General features: G+C 47.2%; 2 protein-coding genes across 5 annotated transcripts; one reads left to right on the forward strand and one right to left on the reverse strand.

Annotated features, from left to right (window-relative positions):
• B3GNT9 (UDP-GlcNAc:betaGal beta-1,3-N-acetylglucosaminyltransferase 9) lies at positions 1-2,930 on the forward strand. The gene is made up of 2 exons (XM_020884913.2): positions 1-85; positions 425-2,930. Exon 2 carries the CDS (start codon positions 451-453, stop codon positions 1,654-1,656), a length of 1,206 nt encoding a protein of 401 aa, XP_020740572.2. The 5' UTR covers positions 1-85; positions 425-450; the 3' UTR covers positions 1,657-2,930.
• PHAF1 (phagophore assembly factor 1) lies at positions 2,525-27,269 on the reverse strand. Of its 4 annotated transcripts, none has more exons than XM_020884912.2 (17): positions 27,176-27,269; positions 26,932-27,052; positions 20,952-21,034; positions 17,113-17,196; positions 13,339-13,382; positions 11,461-11,540; positions 11,082-11,176; positions 10,198-10,295; positions 9,994-10,106; positions 7,404-7,537; positions 6,923-7,006; positions 6,294-6,376; positions 5,872-5,915; positions 5,451-5,494; positions 5,241-5,299; positions 4,588-4,660; positions 2,525-3,973 (listed from the first exon to the last, which is right to left on the reverse strand). In XM_020884912.2, exons 2-17 carry the CDS (start codon positions 26,993-26,995, stop codon positions 3,887-3,889), a joined length of 1,269 nt encoding a protein of 422 aa, XP_020740571.1. In that variant the 5' UTR covers positions 26,996-27,052; positions 27,176-27,269; the 3' UTR covers positions 2,525-3,886. The 4 variants fall into 4 exon arrangements, with proteins under 4 accessions (XP_020740571.1, XP_070307288.1, XP_070307287.1 ...); XM_070451187.1 differs by having other exon boundaries at positions 27,171-27,257; XM_070451186.1 differs by having other exon boundaries at positions 27,161-27,225.
• Between the last annotated feature and the right edge of the window lie 318 nt (positions 27,270-27,587).

The following is a 27,587-nucleotide window of genomic DNA, read 5'->3' on the forward strand; positions in this document are numbered from 1 at the left end:
TGCGCTGAGCCCCGGAGGCCCTGGCATCCGGGGCCGCGCCACTCCCAAGGGCCGAAGGTGTGTCAGGATCCCAAGGACCGCCGTGGTGGGTAGGGATGGGTGGAAGGGATTCGGCCTCAGCGCGGGAAGGGGGTGGGGCCGAGGTTCCGCGTCTCTCGTCCCCGGCTCTGGGGCACCGTCCTGGGCAGGAGCTGAGAGGGTGGCAGCCGGCTAACAGGAGGAACCTCTTGTCTTTTCAGGGTGTCCATCCCAGTGGGGGGAGTTAGGGTCCAAAATAGAAGGACCCTGGAGGGGGGTGAACGACCAGTAGCCGGAGACCCCTGGCCTGTGGCCTCCCGCGGCCTCCCCTCCGGGAGCCCCGGGCGGGAGCCCCCGCCGGCTGTTAGCTTCCACGTCGCGAGCCCCTGACTGAGTCTCTCCGCAGGAGGCGCGAGCGCCGGCCAGGCTGACATGAGGCGGAGGCTGCGCCTACGCCGAGAAGCGTTGCTCACGCTGCTCCTCGGCGCCACCCTCGGCCTCCTGCTCTACGCGCAGCACGAAAGCACGGCCCCGACGACGAGCTCGCCGCGAGCACAAGGGAGGGCGGCGCCGGGGCCCACTCCAGGGCTCCGTGTATTTCAGGCCCCGGACACGGGTGCAGCCCCTCCGGCCTACGAAGGGGATACGCCAGAGCCGCCCACGCCCACGGGACCCTTTGACTTCCGCCGCTATCTGCGCGCCAAGGACCAGCGGCGCTTCCCTCTCCTCATTAATCAGCCGCACAAGTGCCAAGGAAATGACGCGTTCCCCCGCGGACCCGACCTGCTCATCGCCGTCAAGTCCGTGGCGGCGGACTTCGAGCGGCGCCAGGCCGTGCGCCAGACGTGGGGTGCTGAGGGGCGCGTGCAGGGGGCGCTAGTGCGCAGGGTATTCTTGCTGGGCATACCCAGGGGCACAGGCACAGTGGGGGGTGAGGCGGAGGCGGGCACTCAAACGCACTGGAGCGCCCTGCTGCGTGCCGAGAGCCGCGCGTACGCGGACATCCTGCTCTGGGCCTTCGACGACACTTTCTTCAACCTAACGCTCAAGGAGATCCACTTTCTGGCCTGGGCTTCCGCCTACTGCCCCGATGTGCGCTTCGTTTTTAAAGGCGACGCCGACGTGTTCGTTCACGTGGGAAACCTGCTGGAGTTCCTGGCGCCAAGGGATCCGGCGCAGGACCTGCTTGCAGGTGACGTGATCGTGCAGGCGCGGCCAATCCGCGTGCGGGCCAGCAAGTACTACATCCCCGAGGCTGTGTACGGCCTGCCAGCCTACCCGGCCTACGCAGGCGGCGGCGGCTTCGTGCTCTCGGGGGCCACACTGCGCCGCCTGGCCGGTGCCTGCGCGCAGGTTGAGCTTTTCCCCATCGACGACGTCTTTCTGGGCATGTGTCTACAGCGCCTGCGCCTCACGCCTGAGCCTCATCCTGCTTTCCGCACTTTTGGCATCCCTCGACCTTCAGCCGCACCGCACCTCCACACCTTCGATCCCTGTTTTTACCGTGAGCTGGTTGTAGTGCACGGGCTCTCGGCTGCTGACATCTGGCTTATGTGGCACCTGCTACACGGGCCGAACGGGCCAGCCTGTGCGCGTCCATGGCCTGTTCCTGCTGGCCCTTTCCAGTGGGGCCCCTAGCCTCCTGTCACAGCTCTAAGCCCCCCTCATTCAGACCCAGGATATAAGTGGGAAGTAGCTTGAAAGGTAGATTTCCCAGGCGGGTTAAGTGCTGTGTATGTGTTTCTTCCCCAGAAAGGGGTATCCAGGTGTCTGCCTTCAGAAGGCCCAGGGAATGAAGACTGAGCTTGGCTCCTGCTGACCCTCTCTACTGGGCGGTGATCTGGAACCAATCTAATGGTGACACAGATAGCCAGGGCTGAGGTGGTGGAGAACCAGGCTCTTTGCCAAGCAGGTGAACATGCTTGGTCCTCCTAGCAGGGATGTGTGAGTGTAAGTATGGGGGGAGGGGTGGCGGCAGAGACTCATGCTGTCTGACCATGCTCCTTAGTTTAGAACCCCTAGAGTCATGCCAACAAATGCAGGTCTTTCTCAAGTCTGGACCCCACAGGGAGGGGTAAGGGCCTGGCCTTAGTCCTCATGGAACTGGCAGCCATTCTGCCACAACTCAATCTGAAAGTAGGTGTTTTGCATCCTATCTGCCCCTCCAGTTTGCAAATTGGAGTCTTAGCTCTGCCTAGGTCTTTAGATCTGCTTTCCTGGCCCAGCTCCCCCTGAGCCCTGGAGTAGGGGGAACACCTGGGATGGAGGCACACAGGGACTCGGCACACCGTCCTACCTGAGGTCTCCCCCCACCTCCAGCTACCCCCGGGAGAGCCTGCACCCATGCAGCTGTGCACCTGTGCAACCCACTGGAGTCTGTGCTGCCCCCTTCGGAGGAGCCAAGGAACCTCTTCTAAGATGATGCCAGCTCGAAAATTCCCCATCTTCTTCAACCACCCCCTTTCTCAAAAACAAACAAACAAAAAACACACCAATGCCTCCAGGCTTATTTTAGTACAAACATCCCAGCAACAGCACATGGGGAGCTGTTGCTGAGGGCATGTCTTTATTGGAGGAGGGGTAGGGTAGGGCATGAGGAAGATTCCCCCATTCTAGGAGGATGGGGAGAGTCCTGGCTGCCCCACAGTGGGATGTGTGGGGGTCTCTGGCCAGGCCACTGTCCACACAGGAAGACACCAATCAGTCACGAAGTCATGGGAACGTCACACAGGAGCCCGGGGCTGGTCCCCCGCACATTCATTGTTAAACTATACAGGATGAGGCTGTACATCAATTAATTACAAAAGAGTCGTATTTACAAAAATCTGTACACACATTTGAAAAACCTCACAAAATTGTCATCTATGTATCACAAGTTGCTAGACCAAAATATTAAAAATGGGATAAAATTATACATTTCTCTTCTCAATTCTTTTCAAAAGGATTAATATTTTTAAAGCACATATGCTTCTTTCCTTAGCAAGTCCCACAAAGAGGGAGCAGCCCAGCCCTCCACGAGTCCCAGAGGCCTTGAGCCGTGTGAAAGGGCCCGGCCAGGGGACACTGCCCAGAGTCAGGGCAGGAGAGCCAAGCCCACAGTGCAGAACAGAATGCTGAAACACACAAAAAAGGAGGAAGATGTCTTTGGCTAAAACTTTGGCATTAAATAAAAGAGGCAAACAGAATGGAAACATGCAGCCCCACCAGCCACGTTGGGGCAGAGCAGGGGGTCAGGCGACCTTGAAGGCTTGCTCCAAGATGGGTGGAGTCAGGCCTGGGCACGTACCTTGATGGTAGAAAGTTGTGTTTCAACCACTTGGGTGTGCCTACTGGGTCTGGCAGGGAGCACATGCAAGAAAGAAACAGGGAAGGGCAGGTGGGCCACCTTGGCCACAGCCAGCTCATCAAGTAACTAAAGTGGATGTAGTGCAAAAGTCGCAACCAAGTACAATGGACATGCTACCTGCTTGCCTTAAAGGTCACGTGGCAATGTTGGGCCAAAGGCAGGACCGTGTCCTTGTCTGGGTGCCTGTGTTCTCAGCTATAGAAAAGTCCCAAGTTTTCCCAATGTGTGGGACAGGGAGACAGAACCCTGTCCCCTCACATGTTAGTTGAGAGCTCCCGGCTCTAGGTATCAAGGCTCAGAGTTGTGCTTCTCTTTGCAGTCTGTGTCCCCTGTTGGCACCAGCAGGCTGAGAATGGACTGAGGAATATCTGGGCCTCTCACCCCATGGCAGATTGCCCAGCCTGAGCCCCACCTCAAAATACCACAACAGCCCTTCCACACTGGCAAGATGTCCAAGAAAACCCACTGAACAGGATGCAATGCACAGTTCCACAGGGCAGAGGGGCAAGGGTCATGACGTTCCTAGGGGAGCTCCACAGTTCTCAGGTGGGCACCAGGTCTGGGGGGGCCATAGAGGGTCACCGAGGCAATGTGGTTGTTCTGCATGACCTGGCGTAAGAAGAGGACAGTGAGTTGATGGGGAGGAGTCGAAGGGATGTAAGCACAGCAAAACTCCCACAAAACCCCCAGTGGGATCAGTCCTGGGCTGTGACAGAAGAGAAGGCACTTGAGGCAGCGCCTGTGTGTGCAACACACTTGCACATGGGGCTGGAATGACCCCTCAACATCCCCCAGCTCGTGCTAGGTGTCATCTCTGCCTGTGTCTACCTGTTCCTCCAGGACACATAAACTTTACCATACCCATCTGTCCAGCCCTTCTGGAACTGCTAAGAGTCTGCTAAAGGTATGGCAACCAGATGGGAAAGCAGGGGCAGCCCATTCTTCTCCCAGCCAGTGGGGCCTCAAGAGCCACTCGGCCCACCGCACATTCATTCATGTGGCATTTAAAGACCATCTCCCAACGCCCCCGGACACAGCCCCACTTTCCCTGCAGTTCCCTTTGCTATTGTGCTCATGTTTTCAAGTATAAATGTGGGCTCCCCATTTCCCCTCATCTTGTTGGATGAGCCTGCCCTGTAGGGCCTTCAGGCCCTCCCCAATCTCTTCCCCATCACTTGCCTGTCCTTGCCATGATCACCAGCCACTCAACCCCCAGGGCTTACCTCAAAGATCATCCGCTGAAGACCAAAGCAGAACGTGGAGCCAAAAGGGTTGGTGTTGTTTGGGGACGAGGACCTGAGGCCGAGGAAGCCAGAATTAGAGGGGCAGACAAGAGACCTAGGCCAGGTGGGGCATTCAGTTCCTTCTGGGGTAGGGGCTGTTAGCCAGTCCTCAGGGCTCTGAGTGTGTGTCCCACATGGGCTCTTGAGGGCCAAGGCACAGTGATGGATCTCACTTGGGCACCAAATCCTGTGCAGCCGCGCTGGCACAGAAGGGTATTATGCAGCTGGACTGGGGTGTACAGTCAGCAGGGAGATGGAGCCTCAGACAGGAGGGCAACCAGGTGCTGGGCTGTGAGCCAAAGCAGGCAGCAGGTGTGATGTGGACAGCCAGCCAAACTGCCTCCCTCTCTGAGTAACTGGAGGTGAAAGGTCCCTATACCTGGAGGGGGGAGCTATCCCAGGGGCAGCCCCTCCAGTTCCAAGTAAATGTGCAGAACTGTTGGCCGAGTTGTAACTCACAAGGCTTGGGCAGGAAGCGTGTGGCAACATCAGAAATTCCTGCTGGTTTTAAGCCATACCCACCGCTAGGGTTCCCAGTCCTTCTGGGCGGTGAGGAGCTGGGTGCGGCGATCAGAAAGCAACCCCCCACTCACCTGTGCAGGACCACAGGCTTCTCCACAGGGTGTCCCAGGAGCTCCTGGATGTTATCCCACTACAAGAGGGATAAGGGTGACAGGGGATTAGCAGGGACCCGACCCCACTGTGACCAAAGGCTGGCCCAAAGGATGCAGGCACCAGACTGCTGGTAGGCTTGTGGCCTCCCCATATTCAGGCTGTGTCAGGTGGGAAAAACAGGAGCTCACCTTGCTGTAGGTTGTGCATGTTTCTGTCTGACCCTCTGTGTTTTCTGAAAAGAGAACACAGCATGGTTGGTAGCGGGCCTGGCCTGGATTCAGTTCCACATCTGCTCAAGTAGATGGCTCAGCCCACCTGAGACCCCAGCCCTCACCGCCCTATACACTAGGATTCAAGTTTGGAAACCGCCAATCCCACAGGCACAGGATAAGACCTTAAGGGCTTCCAGGAGACTACGGACCAAGAACCACGTGGCTCCCAGAACCAAGAGCCCAACCCAGAGGAGCTGAGGCTCTGGGCAGAAGCAGGTGGGCAAAGAGTCCACACATCCAACCACTGCCACCCTCTCTGCTTGGATCATCATCTCTTCGATGCATGGGAGACTGACTCTAAAACCCTTTCCTTACCCTGAGGACACTGACCACTCACCTCTCTTTACGGTTAGGGGGATCTTGAACTCACAGCGGTGATAACTAGAGAGAGAAGGGAGATGGGTAAAGGTGGGACCCGTTGGGAGACCTGACCACCCCCACATCTCAACTCCGCACCCCAGGAAAAACAAGATCAAGCACACCTGCTCAAAGCCTTGGACAGGCCAGATTTGGGCCCTAGAGTCAAACCAGAAAGGGCACAGCCAGGGGGCTCTGAAGACCCTGTCACCTCGGATAAGAGGCCAAGCTTTCTGAATCCATTTCTCTATTTGTAAAATGGGTATAAATGGAGAGATAAAAGGTAATGGACACTATACCAGGAACAGAAAACACTCAGGAAATCGTTTACTTTTCATGAATTAGCAAACATCCAAGGCCACAAGCTCTCTTTCCTGGAGGGGTAGGTGCGGGTATACTCACATATTAAAATTATAATGTCCAGGGTAATTGGTATGTAGGACAAACTTCTTCACTTTGTGTGTATTCGCATCAAAGAGAATGTCCTGGGATAGAAAACAAGGGTGCTCAAGTGGGTAAAGTTACTGAGGCGGGCAGGGGGCTTTCGAGGGCATGTCCTACTCAAAGACACCCACTACACAATGGGGATGCCCTTGGGGAACAGCTCTGACCCAAACAACAACCAAGGGGACAGGTGAGGCCTAGCATGATGGGACGACACACACATTCCAACCATCTCAGGCCTCCTCATTCCAAACCTTGTACCAGTAGGCCCCACAGGGACACAGGGCTACCGCTCCCACTGTTTGGGAACTCAAACATGGTCAGAGAGATCTTCCCTGACAAAAAGCACCAGATTAAAAAATGTAACTGAGCACAGATTTTGCCTTAAAAGCTAATGAGAAGATTCAGGACCCCCTTGACCATCAAGGGGCTCAAGGCACCTGGTTGTTCTGAAAGCCAGGACCAGCCAGATCCTTCTGGCTTCCAGAGGCCAGCACAGTTAAAGCTGCAAGTGTACACACAGGTCTGCCCAGCACACTGCACACTCCCAGGGAAATCAAACACTTCTCTAAGGAATCACAGCTTACCACTCCGAGAGTGAAGTAGTTAAAAAAGTAGTCATTGCACTTGGATGGAACTTGCTTATGAGGGGAAGGAGAATGAATCTTCATCTGTTGGGGAAAAAATAACAGTGAATTAAAATCCAATCCATTAATATAGGTCTTGGATGAAATGAGTCTACGAGTTGTGTTTCTTGTGTGACAGTTATCTGTTGGGTAAGCAAGAGTGTGGGAGTCCCCGACGCTGGTGCTAAGACAACCCAGACAGCTTTGGTTGACTACAGACTGGGCCCTGGTCTCCAAGGAAAGGCAGGACAATCTGACCAACAAGGGTCAGAAGAGAGCTTTCAATTTACTTCTCCATCAGTTTTTTACTTTTTTTCCATTAGCTTTAATAGAACAGGTTCTCTGGGAAAACAGCAGCTTATATTTATTCACTATTAAGTTCAAGTTGATTAAATAAAAAGAGAGAGATTGCCTATTCACTTTATAAACACATTTCCCCTACCTTATCTTCTGACTTGTAGAAGACCTTGTGTGGAGAGCCAAGCATGCTAAGAACATCCTGACAAGAATCACCAAAATACACTGAGCGTTCAAATACCCGCATCTTGGCATCTGCTAGCAGGCCAGGTCCACAACCTGCAGAGAACAAGTAGAGGTGGTCAGGTTCCCAGTCAGGGCCTGGAACCCTGCAGCCCAGGGTCTGGAGCTCCAGAGAGGCCAGTGGCTGCATGCTTCATTATCAGGTTTGGCTGAGGGGCAAGACTGCATGTAAGGAGAAACACCAGGTCACCAGGACTTGAGATACTACAGGAGATCACTATCTACTCAAAACAATGCCAGAGGCTCACTCAATCCCACAAAAGTAACATGGAGCTCTGGAGATGTCACTCACTGACTCACCAAATATTTAGTCATTGACACCCTGGGCTAGGACACTCTGCTAGATGCTGAGGGAACAACGTTGAGAAAAACAGGTGCAGTCTCTGCCTACGTTGGAGCTCATGGTATAAAGATTCTAATCAGACCATCACACAACTGCCATACAACAAACAGCAGCACAGGTGCTATGGAAATATACAAATAGGTGCCATTATCTCCTGCCACTTTCCGGTTCTCAACAAGATAGAGGATTTACGATAAGAAGTACTTCTCAATGGTAACCTCCAACCTGAGACTGGACAGGAAGGTCACTCTATAAAAGAGCCAAGAGTTAAGCACCCACTAACTTACTCCCTGACTCTACAGACACTAACACTCAAAGAGACAAACCAGGAAAGTGGGTGAAAACGGAAAACCTGATTTGTCAAAGGTTTCTTCTTTGGGAATAATCTTTAAACTCTGAGTTTGTCTAATACATTTAAAAAATGATTCTGGTTAAATACCTCCCCCCCCCCCCCCCACCACCACCACACACACAAAGTGGTTGTGGAATAGCAATGAACGTACCAACGGTAAAATTTCCCTCATTCTGTGGATGGGAAGACACAGTGTTTTGCCCAAAATTATAAAAGGAAGCTAAGAATTTGAGGAGGAATAATTTCTGGTACCATGATAATCACCACTATCACCTTACTCTGCATAGGGCTTTACAGCTGACAAAGCTCTTTCTTGTACAATAAAAGCTGTTTCAAATCCCACTCCACACACACACACACAAAGCTGTGTGTAAATCAGGGGAAAGAAGCATAGTTCACATTAAGTTCTGTGTATAAATCCTGCACTTAGGTAAGCCTGGGTGACCTATGGAAACCACTGAAAGTCCTGTCAAGCTAGATGGTGTGCCCAAAGTCTGCGAGTACCAGATCCTTGTGAATGCCCACACAGGGCTGTGCGGGAGGCACCCTTCACAGGTGAGTCTCCTCTCTTGTCTGACTCTATCTGAAGTCTCCTCAAGTAAAGGCACCCTTAGTTTCTCAAGGAGACTACTTTAGTTTCTGATTCCCTTGAGTGAGTCCTCCTATACATTACTGTGGCGATCAAGACAGTTGAATGGCATCACTGTAGCCACACTCCACAGGAACTCTCAATGAGTACTGGGTGGGATAATAACTCAGTGAGGTCTTGACTTAAGGTGTTTTGTAGGCAGTGTGATGTGACTGCTGGGACTGTCCTGTCAGGGTGGTGGTCAGAACCGGCTGAGACCTCCTACTCTCAACAGGCTCCTCTTGCTGTCACCTGGTGTCTTATACTACCCTTGACTACCCCATTGCTTCAAGCAGCAAGCCTCCTGAGAAGACCTCATCTTCTTTTTTGAGACGCCACATCTCAATTTTTTCGAAAACTACAGTACAAGCACAATGCTCCTTTAAGTAGCTGGTGTTCTGCCATGGCTAGAAAACCACATTTTAAGAAATTTCTAACCTGGAGGTTTTGAACTGTCTAATTGTTCAGGGGAGTGAGTTTACAATTTATTTGCCAGATTCTTAGCAGTTGAGAACTGATGCCCCAGAGACTGAGGGAAGATCCCAGCTTACAAACAAAGGCTGGCTAGACTATGAGCTCCATGAAGGCACAGGTCCCTTCATGGATCTCACAGTCCCCAGGTCATCTTTATGGAGGCAAACTCCACACTGGACGATCTCTGTACCCCTAAGCATAATCCAAAGTTTGAAGGAGCTGAGACTGTCCACACAAGAAAATCACAGGATGAGGTGTGGATTTTAGAGAGACTGGCTACTGAAGGCAGCAATTCTTTTTGTTTGTAATCAGCAAAACTGAGCAGGGTATGGCCAAATCACAATTCAACAAGTCCCTCTTGCCAGTCTACTCTGAGAAATGAGCACAAAGGGTGGAAAATGAGAGAACATGCAACACTGAGCCTATAAAATATACCTCTAAGACCCGGGCACCACTGCAAAACCACCTAAGTACACAGAGGCTGATGTACATGTCGAGGGAAACAGTTTTACTGTCATTTATAAGGGCTGCTCAAAATAAAACTATGTCTTATTCCTTCACAAACAAATGAAAACTTCTAACCATAAACGTTAGCACCATTTGTTTTCTACCAACTATCCCTAAGGACGTGGGATTTTAGACCATCTTGACAAGGCTATAATGGAGAACCCACCACCCCAAAGCCAGTAACTGACCTGCGGCAAGGAGGCGGAGTCGTAAACCTGAGGGTCCAGTTCCATCCCGGAGAACATCCACACTCTCAGCATACACATTGCCCAGGAAACAGCTCAAGGGCATCATGGGAGCCCTGGGGGCAGGCACAGAGTGAGCAGAGACTTTGTCCTCCCTCCCAGGGAGCCCGTGGCCTTAGCATGAAGCCTGTGCTCCCCCACACATACTTGGTATCCTGTAGGCTGTTCCCACTGTAGATATACATTCGTTTCACAGTTGCTCCGTGGGGTATCTGAAGAGAAGCCAGGCCATGGGCAAAATTGGGCTGCAAACACAGGATAAATGTTTTACTAAAAGCACACTGCAGGCCCTGGCATTTTCCCAATACTCATGGTTTTGGAGAACTGGCCAGGTCACAAAAGTAGGGAATTTAGAAAAGGAATATCTCAGTTTCAGACACAACTGTACTACTGGTACTGCCTTATTTGGTACAAATTTTCTGTATCCATTTTCTCACTGGGTATTGTTACCTGCAGTGTGGAATGGTTTCTGAGAAACTTTGAAATCTGCTCGTTTTATTTATCAAGGTATTAAAAAAAAAAAAAAGAACTGGACAGGTGAAAGCACAGTCTGATCTGTCTCCAGGTCAATAAATTCACTCAACCATGCAAGTTCATCTTTAATTTTACTGTTTTCCTTTCCTTCATCAGGGAGAACATGCAGAAATGCCTTCTTTAATAAAATGTAAAACTTACAAAAAACTACCATTTCATAACACTAAGGATGCCACTGTCGAAGAATGAATTCTCTCAAATTCTAGGCCATTGAGAAAAACTGTGGTGATTTGGAGTTTTATAGCACACGACATGGATTTCCCTCTGAAGAGCAAGCTCGACCTCACTTCAGTTGGAAGCGCCCTCCTCCTGAGAATGCCAGTCTGGGCTTTGTTCTGTCAGCTTCACCCACTGTACACCCAAGGGGCCTCTGAAGACCTCAGAGATTAAGGGAACCAAAGGAAGGGTACCTATCCAGCCTCCTCCAATGGTACTGTCTTCTGCCCCCTATCATCCGGGCACTGGGCAATAAATATCAGGGAAAGAAAAAGGCTAACCTCATATTTGGGAGCCTCGGTCCAGGAATCTAGCTGAAAAGAGAAAGACAATCCTCTGAAGTTGAGGTGGAAGAGCTGCTCAGCAGAGTTGTACACTGTGGGAGTGGGGAGAAGAAAATGACAAGGTTGAATGGCATCCGAAGCTGTGAGCACAGACCAGCCTGACAGGGAGTAATGACTGGCAACACTTTCATTGTGTCTCATTTCTGAACTGACTTACTAGGCTGAAAACAATGGGGGAGAGCTTTCCTTCACACTCAAGTACCAGCCCCCAAATCTGATAGGAGCTTTGAGGTTGGGGCTGGCATGGCACCACTTGCCAGATTTATTACTATTGGCTGCTACAGACGACCAGAGGAATCAGATGGGCTGGGCTTACCTCCAGGATGGGTTGCACCGAAAGACTGGTCAATCTGCTCAATGGTGGGAGCTATGGCTTGAGAATTAAAATGCACGCCACTGAAAAACAAAGATGCTTTTTAATACCAGGCTTGTAGGATGCACTCACAGGTCATTAGAGATGGTGGCTGGAAGAGTTATTCTTAAAATACATGGGGGTTGAGTCTATAATTATATCAAAATAAAGGTTTAACTATAGAGCTTTTAAGCAAGAGACAATTAATGAGGTCAGAAATAGTCAATTCTCCTGAGGCTGATACAAAGGGTTAGCCTTCTAGGACCTCCCAAGACATCTATGGTGACCAGGCCCAGTTCAGAAGGAAGTAAATTCAGCCTCAGCCCCATAGCATTTGGACTTGGAGAAGAATAATCATAGAAATAGACATTGTTAATGTGTTTTCCCAGAGTAGTTTGTCTTGAAAAGGAACTTTCTTAAAAAGGGGATGAACATTTTAAATGTAGGATACAGCTGAGCAAGGCAGCTTGTTTTCCTAACAAGCAGAAGAACCAGCACTCATCAACTGGGTGAATGGGTAAGTGGATGGGGAGGAATGATCCCAAGCAAAGGAAAAATACCTGGGAGGGGGTGGGCTTGGGAGCAAAGAGGAGCATGTGATTTCAGATGATGAGCATGAAGATAAGTCATTTCTAACTTTAAGGAGAATGCTTAAAGGTTAAGAATATTTTTTTTTAAAAAATGAGTATCATTATGGAACACCTCTGCATTTTAAAAATTTTATTAAGTATAGTTGATTTACAATATTGTGTTAATTTCTGCTGTACAGCAAAGTGATTCAATTATATATATATGTATATATATATTCTTCTTCACATTCTTTCCACTATGGTTTATTACAGGATATTGAAAATAGTTTCCCAAGCTATACAGTAGGACTTTGCTGTTTATCTACTCTGTATATAATAGTTAGCATCTAGAGCACCTCTGTTTTTAACCAGGCACTGTGCTGTATGCTTTATCAGCATTATCTCATGTAGTTTTCCTAACTCAGCAGCCAGATTTATGCTTTCACTTCTCTGATGAAAAAACAAGCTCAAAGAGGTTAAGTGACTTGCCCAATTTCGCAGAGTAATGAAATGAAGAAGCCATAACTCAAACCCAGGGCAGCCTGACTCTTGACCCCTCGCTTACCCACCAGTGACTCTTAAGAGGGTAAAGAGAAGCCAAACCGTGAGGTACGGAAGGCCCCAAGACTAAAAGATAACCAGAATCTGCAGGGGGTCAGTGCTATTATGCATCTGGTTTATCCACTTCTCTATTGGCAGATACTGCTTGAAACAACCCAGGAACAGATCCCTTTGATATCCTTGAAAAGGGAAGCTTGTTAAGGAAGCTTACTGAACAGAATATTCTAGATGCCAGCACAGCAACTTACCATATGGGGGCTGAAATATTTGTGCACCATACAGGCTATTTCCATTTTCATTCTAAAAAGCAGATTTTGCCCCCTTCCCCCCACCCCCACAAACAGTGATCGTTTTGGCATTCTCTTTAGCATAGGCCTCAGAATCAGCTATATCTGGTTTGTCCCACCTTTGTTGGTCATGAAAACATAAAAAGGTGCCAAAAGAAGCTGTGCAGGGAAGGGCAGCTATGACCCAGGGGACAGTCACAGACTGAGGTCCTGCTTTGTGGTGGGATTAAGGAAACTGACCCAAATGGGAAGTGTTTCATTTACAGTGTGTTGTGAATGACCTTTCCTTCTCTTCCCCAAGAAATGGAGTAGACTTGGAGGCTGCCTGAGGGAATCATGGCACCCGGCTGTAATCCCAGAACTGTTGAGGATAGAAATCAGCCCATATGTGCCAAGCCTAAGACACAAACCGGGAGAAAACTTACCAATATTTTAACTTTACTTTAGTCAAGTCATATACTTCAATCACCTAAAAACAAAAAGCAAATGTTTAAGATCTATTGGAGCTCGGCAGTTGAAAAAGGTTAATTAGAAGACATTTATAGAGCAGTGAGGAAAAAAAAATCACTAGCTGAAATTCTCCTGAAGCACTACACATTTTGTTTGCTTTTATTTTTAAATCTGGAAGAAAAACCCATACCACACATGGCATAAAGTCACCTTCCCCCTCTCTGTAGAGGATGGTTCAACAGAGGTCTGTGGATGCTCTGGGTCAAGTTTTTGTATCTAGTCTACAGCTGGATCACACATAAGAGTGCACATACCATGCGACAGGACAGTGAAACCCTCCACAAAAACAAATTCAAGCAGCTTGTGAAGGTTGTAACCTGTAAGGGGAATATTGAGCCCCTTTTCTTTCATGCTATACTTTATTGCATTATAAAAACCCAAATCAAGTCACTTTCAAAAACAGTTTCAAAATATTGTGGTTTACAAAAAAAAAAAAAAAAAAAGAAAGATAGGGGGATCTATCTTATTAGAAAACAAGTCATTTTATTAGCCTAGGTCCAGTGTGACAATACTGTTACATCCCTAATGAAGAGAATCTGGTCCAACCTAGAGAACCTCAGGACCCTTGTGAAGTTTCTAAGGGTGCAGTCTGATGAAATGCCAAGAACTCAGGGAGGAAACAAAGGAAAAGGGATTGAACATCCAGCCACTAGTGATGCATCTAGTAATGCACTAGTAATCTGCATCTGATGTCTTTGATGTCCATGGCATCAAAGGCTAGACGTCTAGCCAGTAGCATAGCTGATTGAGGATGGGCAAACCATCTGCTTTCCCCAGCTGGGAGATTTGGCCTCCACTGCAGAAGCACAAGCAGAGCTGGTTCAATCTGTTTGCCCTGACAACCAGGGCTTCATTCTGGGAAGGACTGTGGACATTGGGTGACGGGGCACCTGGCACTGTCACAGGAACAGAGACATAACAGACAGTTCACTTGTGGTCAGACCTGTCCCTGGCTTGGAAAACTACAAGTTGGGTGCTTCTTAACTATAAAGTGCAGCTATACTGATCCTACATGCTGCTAAGAATCACTGCCTCTCCTGGGCTGTTGGAGCATTTCCGTCTACTCTTTCCTACACTACCAGTATAGGCCATTCACTGTCCCACTGAGTTAGGCCCCTTTTAGTCTGGCTCATTAGTGTGCACAGAAGGGTACACAACACATGTCAGGAGTCTGCCTGGGATGAAGCCAGCTAAGGGTAATATGAAGCTCAGAAACATGAAAAAAGGTGCTGAGGGAGGTCGTGCAAGGGCAGGGGAATAGTTGTGATTCATAATAGTATCTTCAGGAAGCTGGGGCATGGCAGTATATTATGCTAAACGGGTGTGCCATTTTACTGAGGCCAGGGTCCCAGGCTGCCAGAGGCCTCGACCCTCAGCCAGAACCTCTGCTTGTGCAGCAGGAGTAGCACTCTGCCCCTCTGATTGCTACCACTATGGCTGACCAATGATCCCCCAAGGGTGGCCCATCACTCAGCCTGTGGGCCTTCAGAATATTCTTCCTGTGACACTATGGCACTTGTGATGTGAAGGACTCCAAGATGGTCAGCACTCTGGGTCCCTTGCCAGAATCAACAAGCAGATTTTCGCCCACAGATGCTTGCTGGACCATAGGGACAGGTAGCTGGGGAAATCTGAAAGCCATGGTTTTCCACCCTCTGGGCTGGAAAAGACCTTGATTTCCCAGAGGAGAAGTTATGGCAGCAGGCAAGATCAGAAATTGATTGTGACTTATGACTTAAGACGAGATTGTGACTTATGAAGCTTCATTCCACAGGGCTCTCTCACAGGGAGGGAGTGAGAGGATGGGGGAACTGCAGGGGACAGCAGTGGGGAGAGGTGACTTCTGAAGCCCTTGTATGGTGGGGCAGACGGGTCAGGTCAGACCTGGTGCCCATCAACGGTGCCTGAGGGACTGCTTCCTCAGTTTCCATGCTCTCAGGCAGGGCTCCAGCCCTCCCTTCATAGGGACTCACAGAAGGGAGAGAGATGGTTCTACTCTCTCTCTTTTCCCACTCAATGGTACTTTGAATTCCTTGCATTTCTGCATAGTATACTCACACACTTTTATCCCATTTATTTCCCACATTCATCAACAGAACCTAAGCCATTTCTATTCCTAGGAGCCAGTCGCTATGCTCTGGTAATACAGAGTTAAAAGCCTGGTGTCAGGTAGACTGCTTATCTTCTGTCCCCCTGTTGTCTCACTAGTAAGCCTACCACTTACAGGCTTGTGAGGATTAAATTAGGAAATGCATGGGAAGCACTCAGCCACATGACTAACAGGTACTAAGTAAGTAAGTAAGTAAGTAAGTAAGTAAAGTCGCTCAGTTGTGTCCAACTCTTTGTGACCCCATGGACTGTAGCCTACCAGGCTTCTCCCATGGGATTTTCCAGGCAAGAGTACTGGAGTGGGTTGCCATTTCCTTCTCCAACAGGTACTAAGTGCTTACTAAATATATTTCCTCACCATGCTGAAATTCTGCCATAGGCTGCCTATCTACCCCCCACTGTTGCCCATTTAGATTACTTCCGGCTTTTCATTACTATCAAAAGCCCTGCTATAAATACCTGGCAATATTACCCTCCCCATTAATCTTTCTGGGTTTAGTTTCCTACAGTGGATTTACCAAGTTAAAGACAAATGGCTCTTTGTAAAGGTGTTTCCAGATTAATTTCCCCCAATCTGTGATGAAGCCACATTGAAGACCAGCTTCTACCCTTTCTCAGTGTGGGGCTTCTGGTCAGTAGGCCAGGTTGACTGAGCCTATACAGAGAGGCAAGGGTGCTGTGGGGATAAGAGTGTTCACATCAAACTCTCCTTTTTGAAAAGGCAGCATAAATGAAGAATTATTATTCCATATACAGGTTATTTTTCCATGTGTTCTCTGAACTCAGCAGCTCACTTGAGAGGGGATGGTGAGAAGTAGGAAGTACCCAAGCCTTTGGAAAAGCAGCTCCATAAGCTAACCAGGACGACAGCCCTGGCATGCCACTGCCCTGAGCCACATTCAACCTTGTGACTCTAAGGCATGAGTCGGATGTTACATGACTAACCTATCATGTCCAGGCATTTGTAAATAGCACATTAAAAACATCCTGGTCTGAAATTGGTGCTAGTAAACTGTACTTGAATGCCAATTAAGACATACCAGCAAGTTGTTTGATTTCTTTAAAGGGATTTAAGAATCAACTTGGTGATGGTGGTGTTAAGGTCCAAGCCCTCAGCATTTTAGGAGGAAAGGTTCCATTTTTCATCTTCCAAGTCTTATTGTTTGACTCAAGAATGAAGTAAAACAATAAGATACAAAAATCTGACTGAAGCCTTCCAGTTCTACTCTGCAGTCAGGCCCCATTTTAAAGACTTAGGATAATCTATGACAAATACTTACCTCCTCTCATTTTTCGATTCAACACAGAAAAGCCTGCTCCCTACAGCATGTTCTCCGTATCTTCAATACTCTTTCCCCTTCACCTCTGGAGCCTGGAACTGAAGTCCCTCCCAGCCTCTTTCCAACCATCCCAATCTACCCCCAGGTTCTCCCTTTAGGAGGACAGGCACAGCTTCAGTCTCCTATATTGTGGCTGTCTCTGAACCACAAGCCTACTCCCACTCAGGAGTTTCGGAAACATTCCACAATTGCACACATTAATCAGCCTGACATGAAACTTCAGTTGTCATTTATAGTTACCTTAAGTCTCTGATTGAAAGCATCAAACAGTAGTTTGATCCCGTCCTGAGTCAGGTTAAGGATGAGGTCATGGCTTAGAGGAGACTACAAAAAACAAAATGATAAATAAATACACACTCTGAACAACTAAGTATATTCATCAGCACTAGCTGAATTTGAAACCTTACAACATAAATGCAGTGCACAGGGAGTATCTAAGTGCAGACAGCTGACAGGTTTACAAGCCAGAAGAAACTGGTTTGTGAATTCAGTGTCCTCTACTTCCAGTCCGCAGCTGTTGCTTCAAAATGTTGGTTGAAAAGAGCCTCTTTTCCAGGCTTTGAGTTATTACCTGGGAGAAAAGTCAAAATTATGTGGGTATATAGGCCATTTTCTTTCACAGGTCCAGAGTCCATATTTGTAGCATGGGTTTATTTACTGCTGTCAAAGCTACAGAGTAGTTGATGAGAAATACAAGCCTTATAAAAGGCCTCACCAGGACCCAAATTCAGCAAGTAATGGTCAGTGCATTGTTAGCTGAACCTATGTCCCTTCACTCTCAGGCTGTTTGTACCACTCAAAGGAAACACATTTTATTCTTTGACTCTTTTGCGTCACATTCTGGGACAAAGAAGTGCCTTGTGATCTGATTATGTACGAGATGACACTCTCACTCCTCCCTCCCTCCCCACACCATCCCATGTCGCATGTGCCTCTTTCTGTAAAATCCAAGTCCGAGATCTAAGGAGTCATTTCTATATTTGCCCCTTCTGAGTCCTCGGGGGGAGGGGAGCAGCAGCAGAGCAATGGATAGAGCTGGCCCTGAGACTTGGTGAACTGGTGACCTTAAGTGTTTCTCTATACTTTTCTGTTTTTTCATGGGAATACCATCATCCCTACACCTCCAGGGTTGTAATGAGGACAGAGACAGTAGATCAGAAAGCATCAAGCACAGCACTCAGCATATAATATTCTTTCCTGGAGTCTGTCCCACCTGCCTGCTTCTGCTGCAAAGCAATCAATTCAAAGTCTGAAGACTCTCCATTGCCCTGAACCATGCTGCCCAGCAGAAGAAAAACACCACCATTCAAAACCCTGTCCTTTCTTAAAACTGGCACATAGCTGTCAAAAAGATTTAGAGAAGTTTCTCTCTTTATAGAGCTTCTTAAGGTGGGCCCAATGATTGAAGGTGGTGTCTGTCAGAGATAGAGATATAGGCTAGAAGGCCAGGTGCCCCTGCTGGTATGGGCCTCACTGGAAAAATTCTCTAGAAAGAGCCTTCTGAGATTAGTTCATACTGTCCACTCCCCTCCACCCCACTGATCTTCACAAGATAGTAGGCCCAGGTGGCTCCACCATGCCTGGCAAACACCAGAAGAAAGAATGTTGTAATTTTCCAGTAGGTCTCTATGAATGTTTTTCTAAAACCAATAGGACTCAAGTAAGATAATGGAATAATGAACCTCGTCTTAGGTCACTTATTCTCCCTCTCTTTCTGAGAGGGCTATTCCATGGAGGTAAACAGGATGAAGCAATATTTCAGCATCTTTAAAGACCTTTGTTTGGAGTATCTGAATTTCGTTACACATTTCCAAGATCTGATCGTTTTTCCCTTGGCATTGCTACAATTTAGGACATAACTAAGCAGTATTCAAAAGCAAGCAAATCATCCTCACAATCAATATTTTGTTAGTACTTTATCTACAGAACCAAAATCACATGTGCTATGTGGTGTTTAAGGAGGTCCTTCCAGTTCAATAAAGCTGTCTCTGTTAGTTGTTAACATCTCTTCCCTCTCAGATGGGATCTACTTGACATGCACATTTAATTTCCAAGGTGTGATCTGCTGGAAACAAGATATTTCTGAAATGTTTAATGGGGTCAAATGATGAAGCAAAGAGACAAATGGGAAAAGAAGCGAAGGAGGGCAACGAGGATAGGATGCACAATTAAAAAGCACCATATCAGAGCTCTGAGAGGCCATTTCCTCTTGATCCTCATAAAAAGATTATTCTATTATAAGGAAACCATCTGGAGAACCAGACTGGTTATTAACTTGCCACAGCTGTACAACCAAGAAATGGGGAAAGCATGGATCTGAACCAAGGTCTGGATTTAAAACCCTGTTGTTCCAGCTGCTTAGAAGACATTGGGGGAAATTAGCTTAACTAATGCCAGAACAACTATTTGTACCCAAAGACTGGAATGACAGACAAGATAGTGATATAAGAAATAAGCCTCATTTTAAAAATTGGTTAAAAAGTTTAAAGACTACTTTCAACTGTATTTAATCCTGGGTGCCTAATTCTGATTGAACTAAATGTACAGATGGCTACAAGCTCAAGCAGCAAACCCATTATCCCTGTTTTGATGGCTGCTACTTGTCACTGAGTAATTCCCTCATGGTCTAATGCTGAGTCAGATTAGGTTAGGTATGATCTGATTGCAAAAAAGAGGAAAAGTCACCATTCTTCATTTTTCTTTAAAGAGAAACCACTTTGGCACTGTGGCTCTGCCCACTCCCACAAGTCCTGTGGTTGGCACAAGAATTTCCAAATACTTGCTTGGAAATTAAGCCTTCTCTGTCTCAGAAGGACCTTTCACATGGGCCTCAGTAGGTTGTCAGAGGTGCACGGTACTGTAAAATATAATGTCTGGGTATAGGTAACACACTCAACTCTGACACTAAGCCAAATGCGGAAGCCACATAGAAGTCTCAGTCACGTTCACGTCAAAAATAAGCTGCCATTTGCTTTAGGATCAGAAACTAGTAGAAACGAATGGAACTAAAATCATCAAATTGGTACTTAAAAGGTCTCAGAAAAGGCACTGAGAATATCTTGCAGCCTGTGTAGGATCAAAACCACCCCCCGAGGTTTATGACACACAGGGCTGTTCCGTGAGGCAGCGCGTCTGTGTCCGAGAAGAGCCATGAGATCCAAAGGGGCAGTATTTTTAGAGAGTTAAGAAGAATCCTATTTCTAAAGGTCTATAAAAATGTTTCCAACTTTACTTATAAAACCCAATTAATAAAAAAATCCTGGTATTCAGAAAGTTCTGCACCAGTGCTAACCTAAAATATACTCTTTCTGGAAACTGCAAAGGTCTTCGTAGGCACGCACATTACACTATAAGGGTAGTTCTTGGCACAACATTTAACAAACATTACCACAAGTCAGACAAAAGAAATAAGAGTAAAACATGTCCGTTAATTTGGAACCAATGTTTAGCAATTTTCATATTACCAGATCATTCTTATTAAAAGGGTGAACTATACCTGCTTCTTTTCAAGTCTGGGATGGTCTGCTAGCTAGAAATCTGCACTGCAACAATCCTGAATGCAAACCAAAGCAATCAACAAAGCAGAAAAGACTATTTTAAACATGAAAGTGGAAGGGAAGTACCCTAGAAGACCAGACAATCCCTGAAGTGACCTCCCACTGAAAACCCTCCTTTTAAGGGCCTGTAGGTAAGTCAAACATAATAAAAAAACAAGTTTGATTATTACTGCTCATCTAAACTTCTGGCAGCACTGCTACTGCTAAGTTACTTCAGTCGTGTCTGATGCTGTGCGACCCCACAGACAGCAGCCCACCAGGCTCCCCCATTCCTGGGATTCTCCAGGCAAGAATACTGGAGTGGGTTGCCATTTCCTTCTGGCAGTACTAGATGATCAAAACTACAAATGTTTCAGAATCAAAGAAAATGTACTGGGTAAGTGACTAAGTGTTGAAGACACTCCCATTCAAACACATTGACCTAAGAATCCCTGCCAGTCAGTATCTCCCAGAGCGTCAACCTCCAGAGGTGAGCCACTGATTAGGGATGCTATTTCAGTAAACAAATAAGTTACCACTCACCTGTTCACTGTAGAGAACCTGAACATTTTTTATGATGCGACAGTGCTTCTGAAGAATGGCCACCGCCTGAGCCAAAGGCATTCCTGAAATAAAGCAAGGACACCTGTGTGGTTACTTGGGCTATCTATTTACTGACATCTATCAGTGTACTAGGCATTAGTCCTTGCAGTAAAGCCAGGGGTGGGAATGGGGGCCACTAAGGTCTACGGACATACTGAGTAAATAAAAGTTTAATAAGCCCAATAAGCAGTAAGATCTAGAGAATAAAGTTAACAGCAAGCACTAAGAGAAAAACTGGATTGTATAAGGGGAAGGAGTAAATAGAAAGACTTCCTGGAAATGGGGACTTCTATGCTGATCCCCAAACAGGCAAAGGGGTTGGAGAAAGCCAAGTCAGTAGGAACCAAAGAAGAAAGAAATGCACTGACTGCATGACTCTGGAGACCAAGATTCTGATTCTCACTCTGCCATGATTACGTATAACCAAGGCAAGTCCTTCCTCTTTCCCTGATATTTGTCTCCTCATTGAGTCAGCAGGAGCGCATGATTTGTAAGCGCTCATTTAAAAAGTGAAGAATCATATGTCTACCAAAATCAACTTATTTTTCCAAGAATTTCACTGGCTTCTCACTTATCAACCCACAAACATCCTCTAAATCTTGATTTTTTAACTCATGGCCCATTATAAACAAATTTATATATGCACCCCTGCTGCAGTTTAAGAAATTGAAATTCCAACGACACCTCAAAGATTCCAGGGACTCGCGTAAAAGAAATTGAAATTCCAACGACACCTCAAAAATTCCAGGGACTCGCGTACTTAGTTGCTCAGTTGTGTCCAACTCTTTGTGACCCTATGGACCGTAGCCCACCAGGCTTCTCTGTCCATGGGATTCTCCAGGCAAGAACACTGAAGTGGGTTGCCATGCCCTCCTCCAGGTATTGAACCCAGGTCTCCCACACTGCAGGTGGATTCTTTACCATCTGAGCCACCAGGGAAGCTCAGGGACTCATGGGGAACGGTAAAAAGTATGTTTTCACAGAGTGCATTATGTTTCAAACAAGAAGAAACTCACAGAAACAATCCAAAAACAAAGTTTCATGAGTGCAAGGACAGTGTCTGTGTTATTTATTCACTGTTATTCGCCATTCTTTGGATCTCCAGCATTGGGGACCCACATAGTGTCTGTTGAATAAACATTTATTTAGTGAGACTGAAGGATTATGGACTAGGTAACAAGAGAAAGGAAGAGAGACCACCACATGACCTTGGGCCAGGACAGTGGCTCACATTCAAGATCAGTTTACCTCTGATTCGAGGAGAGATGTGCAGAGAAGAGCTCACAGAGAAAGCAGTAGGTTAAAAAAATGTGTGGCCCATCTACATTTAAACGATAATTTGATCCTGCCTTTATTCAATGGCCCATTCTACAGTTTGAAGAAAGCTGGAGTAAACCAGACCTTAAGGTACTTCCCAGCACAAGGCCTGGAACATAGTAGACTTAAATGTTCACTGAGAATATGAACAAGTTGATGCATTCATTCCTCAGCTTTGGCATTCCAGAAATTGAGGAGCATCTACGCTGTCTCTCCCAGGGGGAATGGTAAACATTCATGTGGGCAAGACAGATAATCTCAGGTGCTGAGAAAGAGAAGACCGCATGGCACAAGCCAGTTTCTTGTGAGAGAGTTATTTCACACCTAACCACATCACATTCCTGGCCTTGGAGTCTTGGGTCCTGAGTCATCCAGGAGTGACCCACCTGGAGGAGACAAAGCAGCTAGCGATGACCGGTTGTCACAGAGCTCTTAGTAAAGGAAAGCTACAAATGGCCTCTAAAAGGAACCAACTGTGTATACGGCAAAGAAACCAGAGAACTGTTCTAGCTTGAAGAGTTACCTAACCACCCAAAGGGTGTGGACTATATGCTCTGTCTTCTAAAGTCTACAAATCCTACACCTTACTCATTATTAGCCTGCTTATAACCCTCCAATGGTTTCCCATTATAGGGGGATAAAACCCAAACAATATGCCCTCACCCAAGAGCCCTGAATACTCTAGACCTTGTCTATCTCCATCATCCCTTCCACTTCTCACCAAGCCTCGCAGCACACATCAAGCTCTTTTCCATCTTAGGCTTTTGCATTGACTCTGGACTCTGCTGGAATGTTCTTCCCATAGCTAGCTCTTCTCACTCTTCAGGTCTCGGCTCACACTTCACTTCCCTGACTGCCTTATCTAATCAAACCTCCCATCCCATTTATTTATCTGTAAGTCTCCCCTTTATGTCTCTTTGCTGATAGAGACAATGTCTGTCTTACAGATGTATCCTCAGCACTCAATCACCGGTGCCCAACACAACAGTAAGTGGTCCCATGTATCTGCTGAGCTCTGAATGAGTGAAACAAAGCAATCAGGTACAATACCTAGATCCTCTAGCCCTTGTGACCACCCTCCCCTTCTGAGAATTCTCATCCTGTCTCCATCACTATCATTCTCTCCTGCTGCTCCTCTGACTTTCCCAGGTCTCCATGTCGGGCAGTATTTCCTTCTGCGCATCCATCATGTACCCAACCACCTAGTTTCTGACTCACATCTTTTTTTTTTTTTCTGACTCACATCTTAATCTGTTTTCTGTATAAATCAAAGGCGAATAAAAAGCCGACAGATAAAAAAGCAACTTTAAAATTTTCTCTTCATTCTGCCCTCTCCTCTGTATTCTGGATCTCAGTATTTCTAACATCTACACAGACACTCAAGCCAGAAACCTCTAGATTCCTCTTCCTTACCCATCTCTCCAAATTTTCCTCCTAAACCCATGCCTACACACACTACTAATAGACATCCTTTTCCGCACTGAACAGAGTCTCTCTGATAGTGTCCCAGGAAGGTAACTGAAAAACAAGGAATCTGGGGAACTGATCTCCCACTAGTACATCATGCTCTAATTACAATACCAAATTGCTTGCAGCTCCCACTGCCCCACCCCCACCTATCTTTCCCACTTTAAAAAAAAAACAAAAACAAACAAAAAAAACTGACTGGAAGATTTATGTCTATGGAAGTTTAGATGAGAAATTTGGCAGCAGACTTCTGACAGGGCCTTCCTGGTGCTCACTGGCTCTAGGAATAGTACTTGCTCCTGGCTCCTAGAGATTGATAGGAATCCTCCTCTGAATTCTCAGGTCAGGTCAAGTATCTTCCATAAAATAAACTATTTTTTAAATAATAAAATGAACTATTTCTGTAATCCTTCCCCTCCATTAGACTAAGTTCTTCAGGGCATGACTACTTTTTCTTACTCAATTTTCAATAACTGTAAGCAGAGTTCACAGAATGAGCCTTCAACAGAGTAAGCCCCCAGTCTCTCTGGAACAAGGTGATCTCAGAGAAGGCTACTGTCCACTCATTCTTTAAATTTACCCAGCTGGGGCATCTTCACGATGAGTTAAAAAAAAAAATTATTGGAGTATAGTTGATATAAAATGTTGTGGTTTCTGTTATACAGTAAAGTGAATCAGTTATATATATATATAGCCATTCTTTTAAAAATTCTTTTCTCATATAGGTCATTAAAGAATATTGAGAATTTCCTCTGCTATACAGCAGGTCTTTATTAGTTATCTATTTTTTAAGATTAATTTAAAAACAAATTTAGAGACATGTCTCCACACCAATACATTCTGTAAGTCTCATGAAAACACTTAAGTTTGCAATGCTTTTACTCCACCATTGGTCAAGCCAGGGTGGTACCAGCAAAAGATTCCTCTCTGCCTAGGCTTATCTTATCTCTGTGTTGTTCCCTAATCTCCCAAAAGTACAAAGGTCAGGAAAGGAAGCCAAAAAGCTGGATGCAGCTCCTCACTGTGATGCCAGATGGATGAAGGCAAGAATTGGATACATCTGTATTTGCACAGATGCTGAAAAGAAACCTGGAGACTAAGCTGAACCCATTCTCAGAAGGGCAGAGCAGTGAGAAGCAGGAAATCCCTACTAGGCTTCTTTTTATCCTCTCTACCTTTCTGAGCCTATGCCTCACCTGGCAAATATAGGTAATCTCACAGGGTTGTGGTGACTTTAGCCTAAGAATATAATTCTAAAGCACAGATTCACTTCTTAGGACTATCCCTACCTATGAGCCTAAATTTCAGCTTAAATGTTAAGGGCTGGTAAGAAGACTGAGAAAGAGGGAAAATTACTTTTTAATAAAAAGCTTAGGGAAGTTAAATGACCATTTCTCAGGCAGACATAATACAAAAACGTGGATTTTTTTGGCCATGCTGCACAGCTTGGAGCCTCTTAGTTCCCCAACCAGCGACTGAACCCCAGCCTACTGCAGTGAAAATGCCAAGTCCTAACAACTAGATCGCCAGGGAACTCTCCTTAAGTGCAGACTTTCAAGACCCAAAAAGGAATCATCAAGGCTGATGATCATCAGGCTTATTCCCTGTATGAGCTTTCCCTCAAAGTTCAGTTCTATGCCCAACATACAGAAATGCTCTTTTCACTATTTGTGGTTGGTATTCAGACAGCCTGAAAGAACTATCCAAATCCTTGACTCCTAGAAACTGGCAAACTTAGGAGTAGGGGTTAAAGTATCAAAACAACAGTTGATAGAAGAAACCTTACTCTCCCACCTCATTTTTAGAAAATCTCAAATGATACTACTTTTGACCCAGAGACTGTACTTGTAGATACACAACCTAGTCACACCATCAAGCACAGTTTGAAGCTATAGTCATAGTTTTCACTCTGCCCTGTGAAGTCCTGGGATGAGAAGCTGTGTTTAGGGGAGGTTCTTTCCTAACTAGAAGCCAAACAGCCTCAGCAAAACAAATGGGCCTGGAGGCAATGATATCCTTAGCCTCTCAATCAGGTTCTTGGTGCTTCACAAGAAGCTAAAGTGTTTCATACCAGTTAAGGTAAATTCTCAGTAAAACTGGCTCCTACAACCCAGAGGTAGCTTGCTGTTCAGTTCACAGAGACACTGAGCACCAGTAGCATCCTACCAGCAAATCTGTTCTGCAGTTTCTCACCTACCCTATCTCCATAGACAGGAGTCTTCCAGATTCAAGGATAAACTACAGCCCAATGGAGCAGCTGACTCAGTCCAGTAGCCCAAATTAGTGTGACAAAAGTCTAGGCCTGCACAAACAAACAGCACAAACACCTGCTCCCCAACCCCTCTTCCCAGTGCTGGAACATAAAAGTAAACACACTCCGGGGTTACTGAATGCAAATACTTGTACACAGAAAGGGAGCGACATTGAGGAAAAGGGGAAAACACGGGCCAAATCTCACAAAATGCCCAACCTGCGTTTTTACAAACCAAATGTTACTTTACCCAAACTTCTATTTCATTCAACCTTTCACTCTCTCTGCTAAAGTCTGGGTTTAGGATTACACCACCCATCGACCACATTAAAAACAAGAAGGAAGCTAGTCAGAAGTTGCTTTAACACACAAAAACTCTCCTCAGTTCCCTTGACCAGCTCCCCAGTATTTGGCGATGGGAACGGTGCCTAGGTTTCTCCTTCTGGAGAGGCTACACAAGGCCCAGAAAAGCAAAGGGAGATGAACTACTTGGGCGGTATTTAAGGGTGTCAGTCACTTCTTAGCTATTTGGTCTGTAAAATGGGTAAAGAAATAACAATCTTAGGCCTCCCCGGTGGCAACCTGATATAATCATGCACCGGAGAACAGGGTCAGGCCCTGGGTAAATGTTCGGGGCGTGTCAGCCATTGTTGTTATTATCGTAGCACTGCCCCGGGAGGGGCCCCGCCGAGGCATGATGCAAGGGCGTCAGGGCCCGGCAGAACGATAGGCTGCCAGGTCGGGGCCGGCATCTAGTGACTGGAGTCCCAAAGAGTCAAGGAGCCGCGGGCGCAGGGGAGTAAGGGGCAGAGCTCAGAGGTGGGAAGGGCAGGGAAAGAAGTAAGGATCAGCGAGAAGGGTCGTGGGGGAAGACCTTACACTCACCCAGCGCGAATTCCCATTGCTCGTTTCCCAGAGAGCGCTCGGGCACTACCTCCAGATCCAGCATTGGCTCGGCTCGCCGGGCCGGGGCGGCCTCCCTGCGGCAGCGCAGACCGGACCGGAGCTTAAGAAACAAAGCAGCAGGTGACTCACCACCCGCGCCGGCCCTCGACGGCCCGGCTCTCCACCTCTACCCTGTCGCCAGCGCTACTGGCCCTACACCACACCTCACCTGACCTCACCTCACCTCACTTCACCGGCAGCAGCCTGGGGCAGCGGCGGCAGCAGCAGGAGCGTTTGCGGCAAAAGTGGCGTGCGGGGCCGTAAAGTGTGGCGGAGGCGGGGCGAAGGCGGGATTTCAGTCGCGGGGGCGGAGGTAAGGCGGAGTCACTCCAGCGCAAACTCCGGATAGGCGGTTGCGACAGTCCGGCAAAAGCAGAAAAGTCTGTATCATCCGGAAGTGCGGGAGCTGTTGGAATGAGGAGCATCACACTCCGTGCACCCCGACATCCGCACACCACAGTGAACACGTTTCACAAAAGGATGCGTGACCACGCAACACATACATGTGACATGGCTATACAGAACCTGTCTGCCGTCTACATGTACGTCCCACTCACAGTCACTGAACGCAAAAGGCGAGTTCCGAGAGCGCACTG

This window comes from Odocoileus virginianus, chromosome 20, assembly GCF_023699985.2.
Source record: "Odocoileus virginianus isolate 20LAN1187 ecotype Illinois chromosome 20, Ovbor_1.2, whole genome shotgun sequence".
In the NCBI taxonomy this organism is placed as follows: domain Eukaryota; kingdom Metazoa; phylum Chordata; class Mammalia; order Artiodactyla; family Cervidae; genus Odocoileus; species Odocoileus virginianus.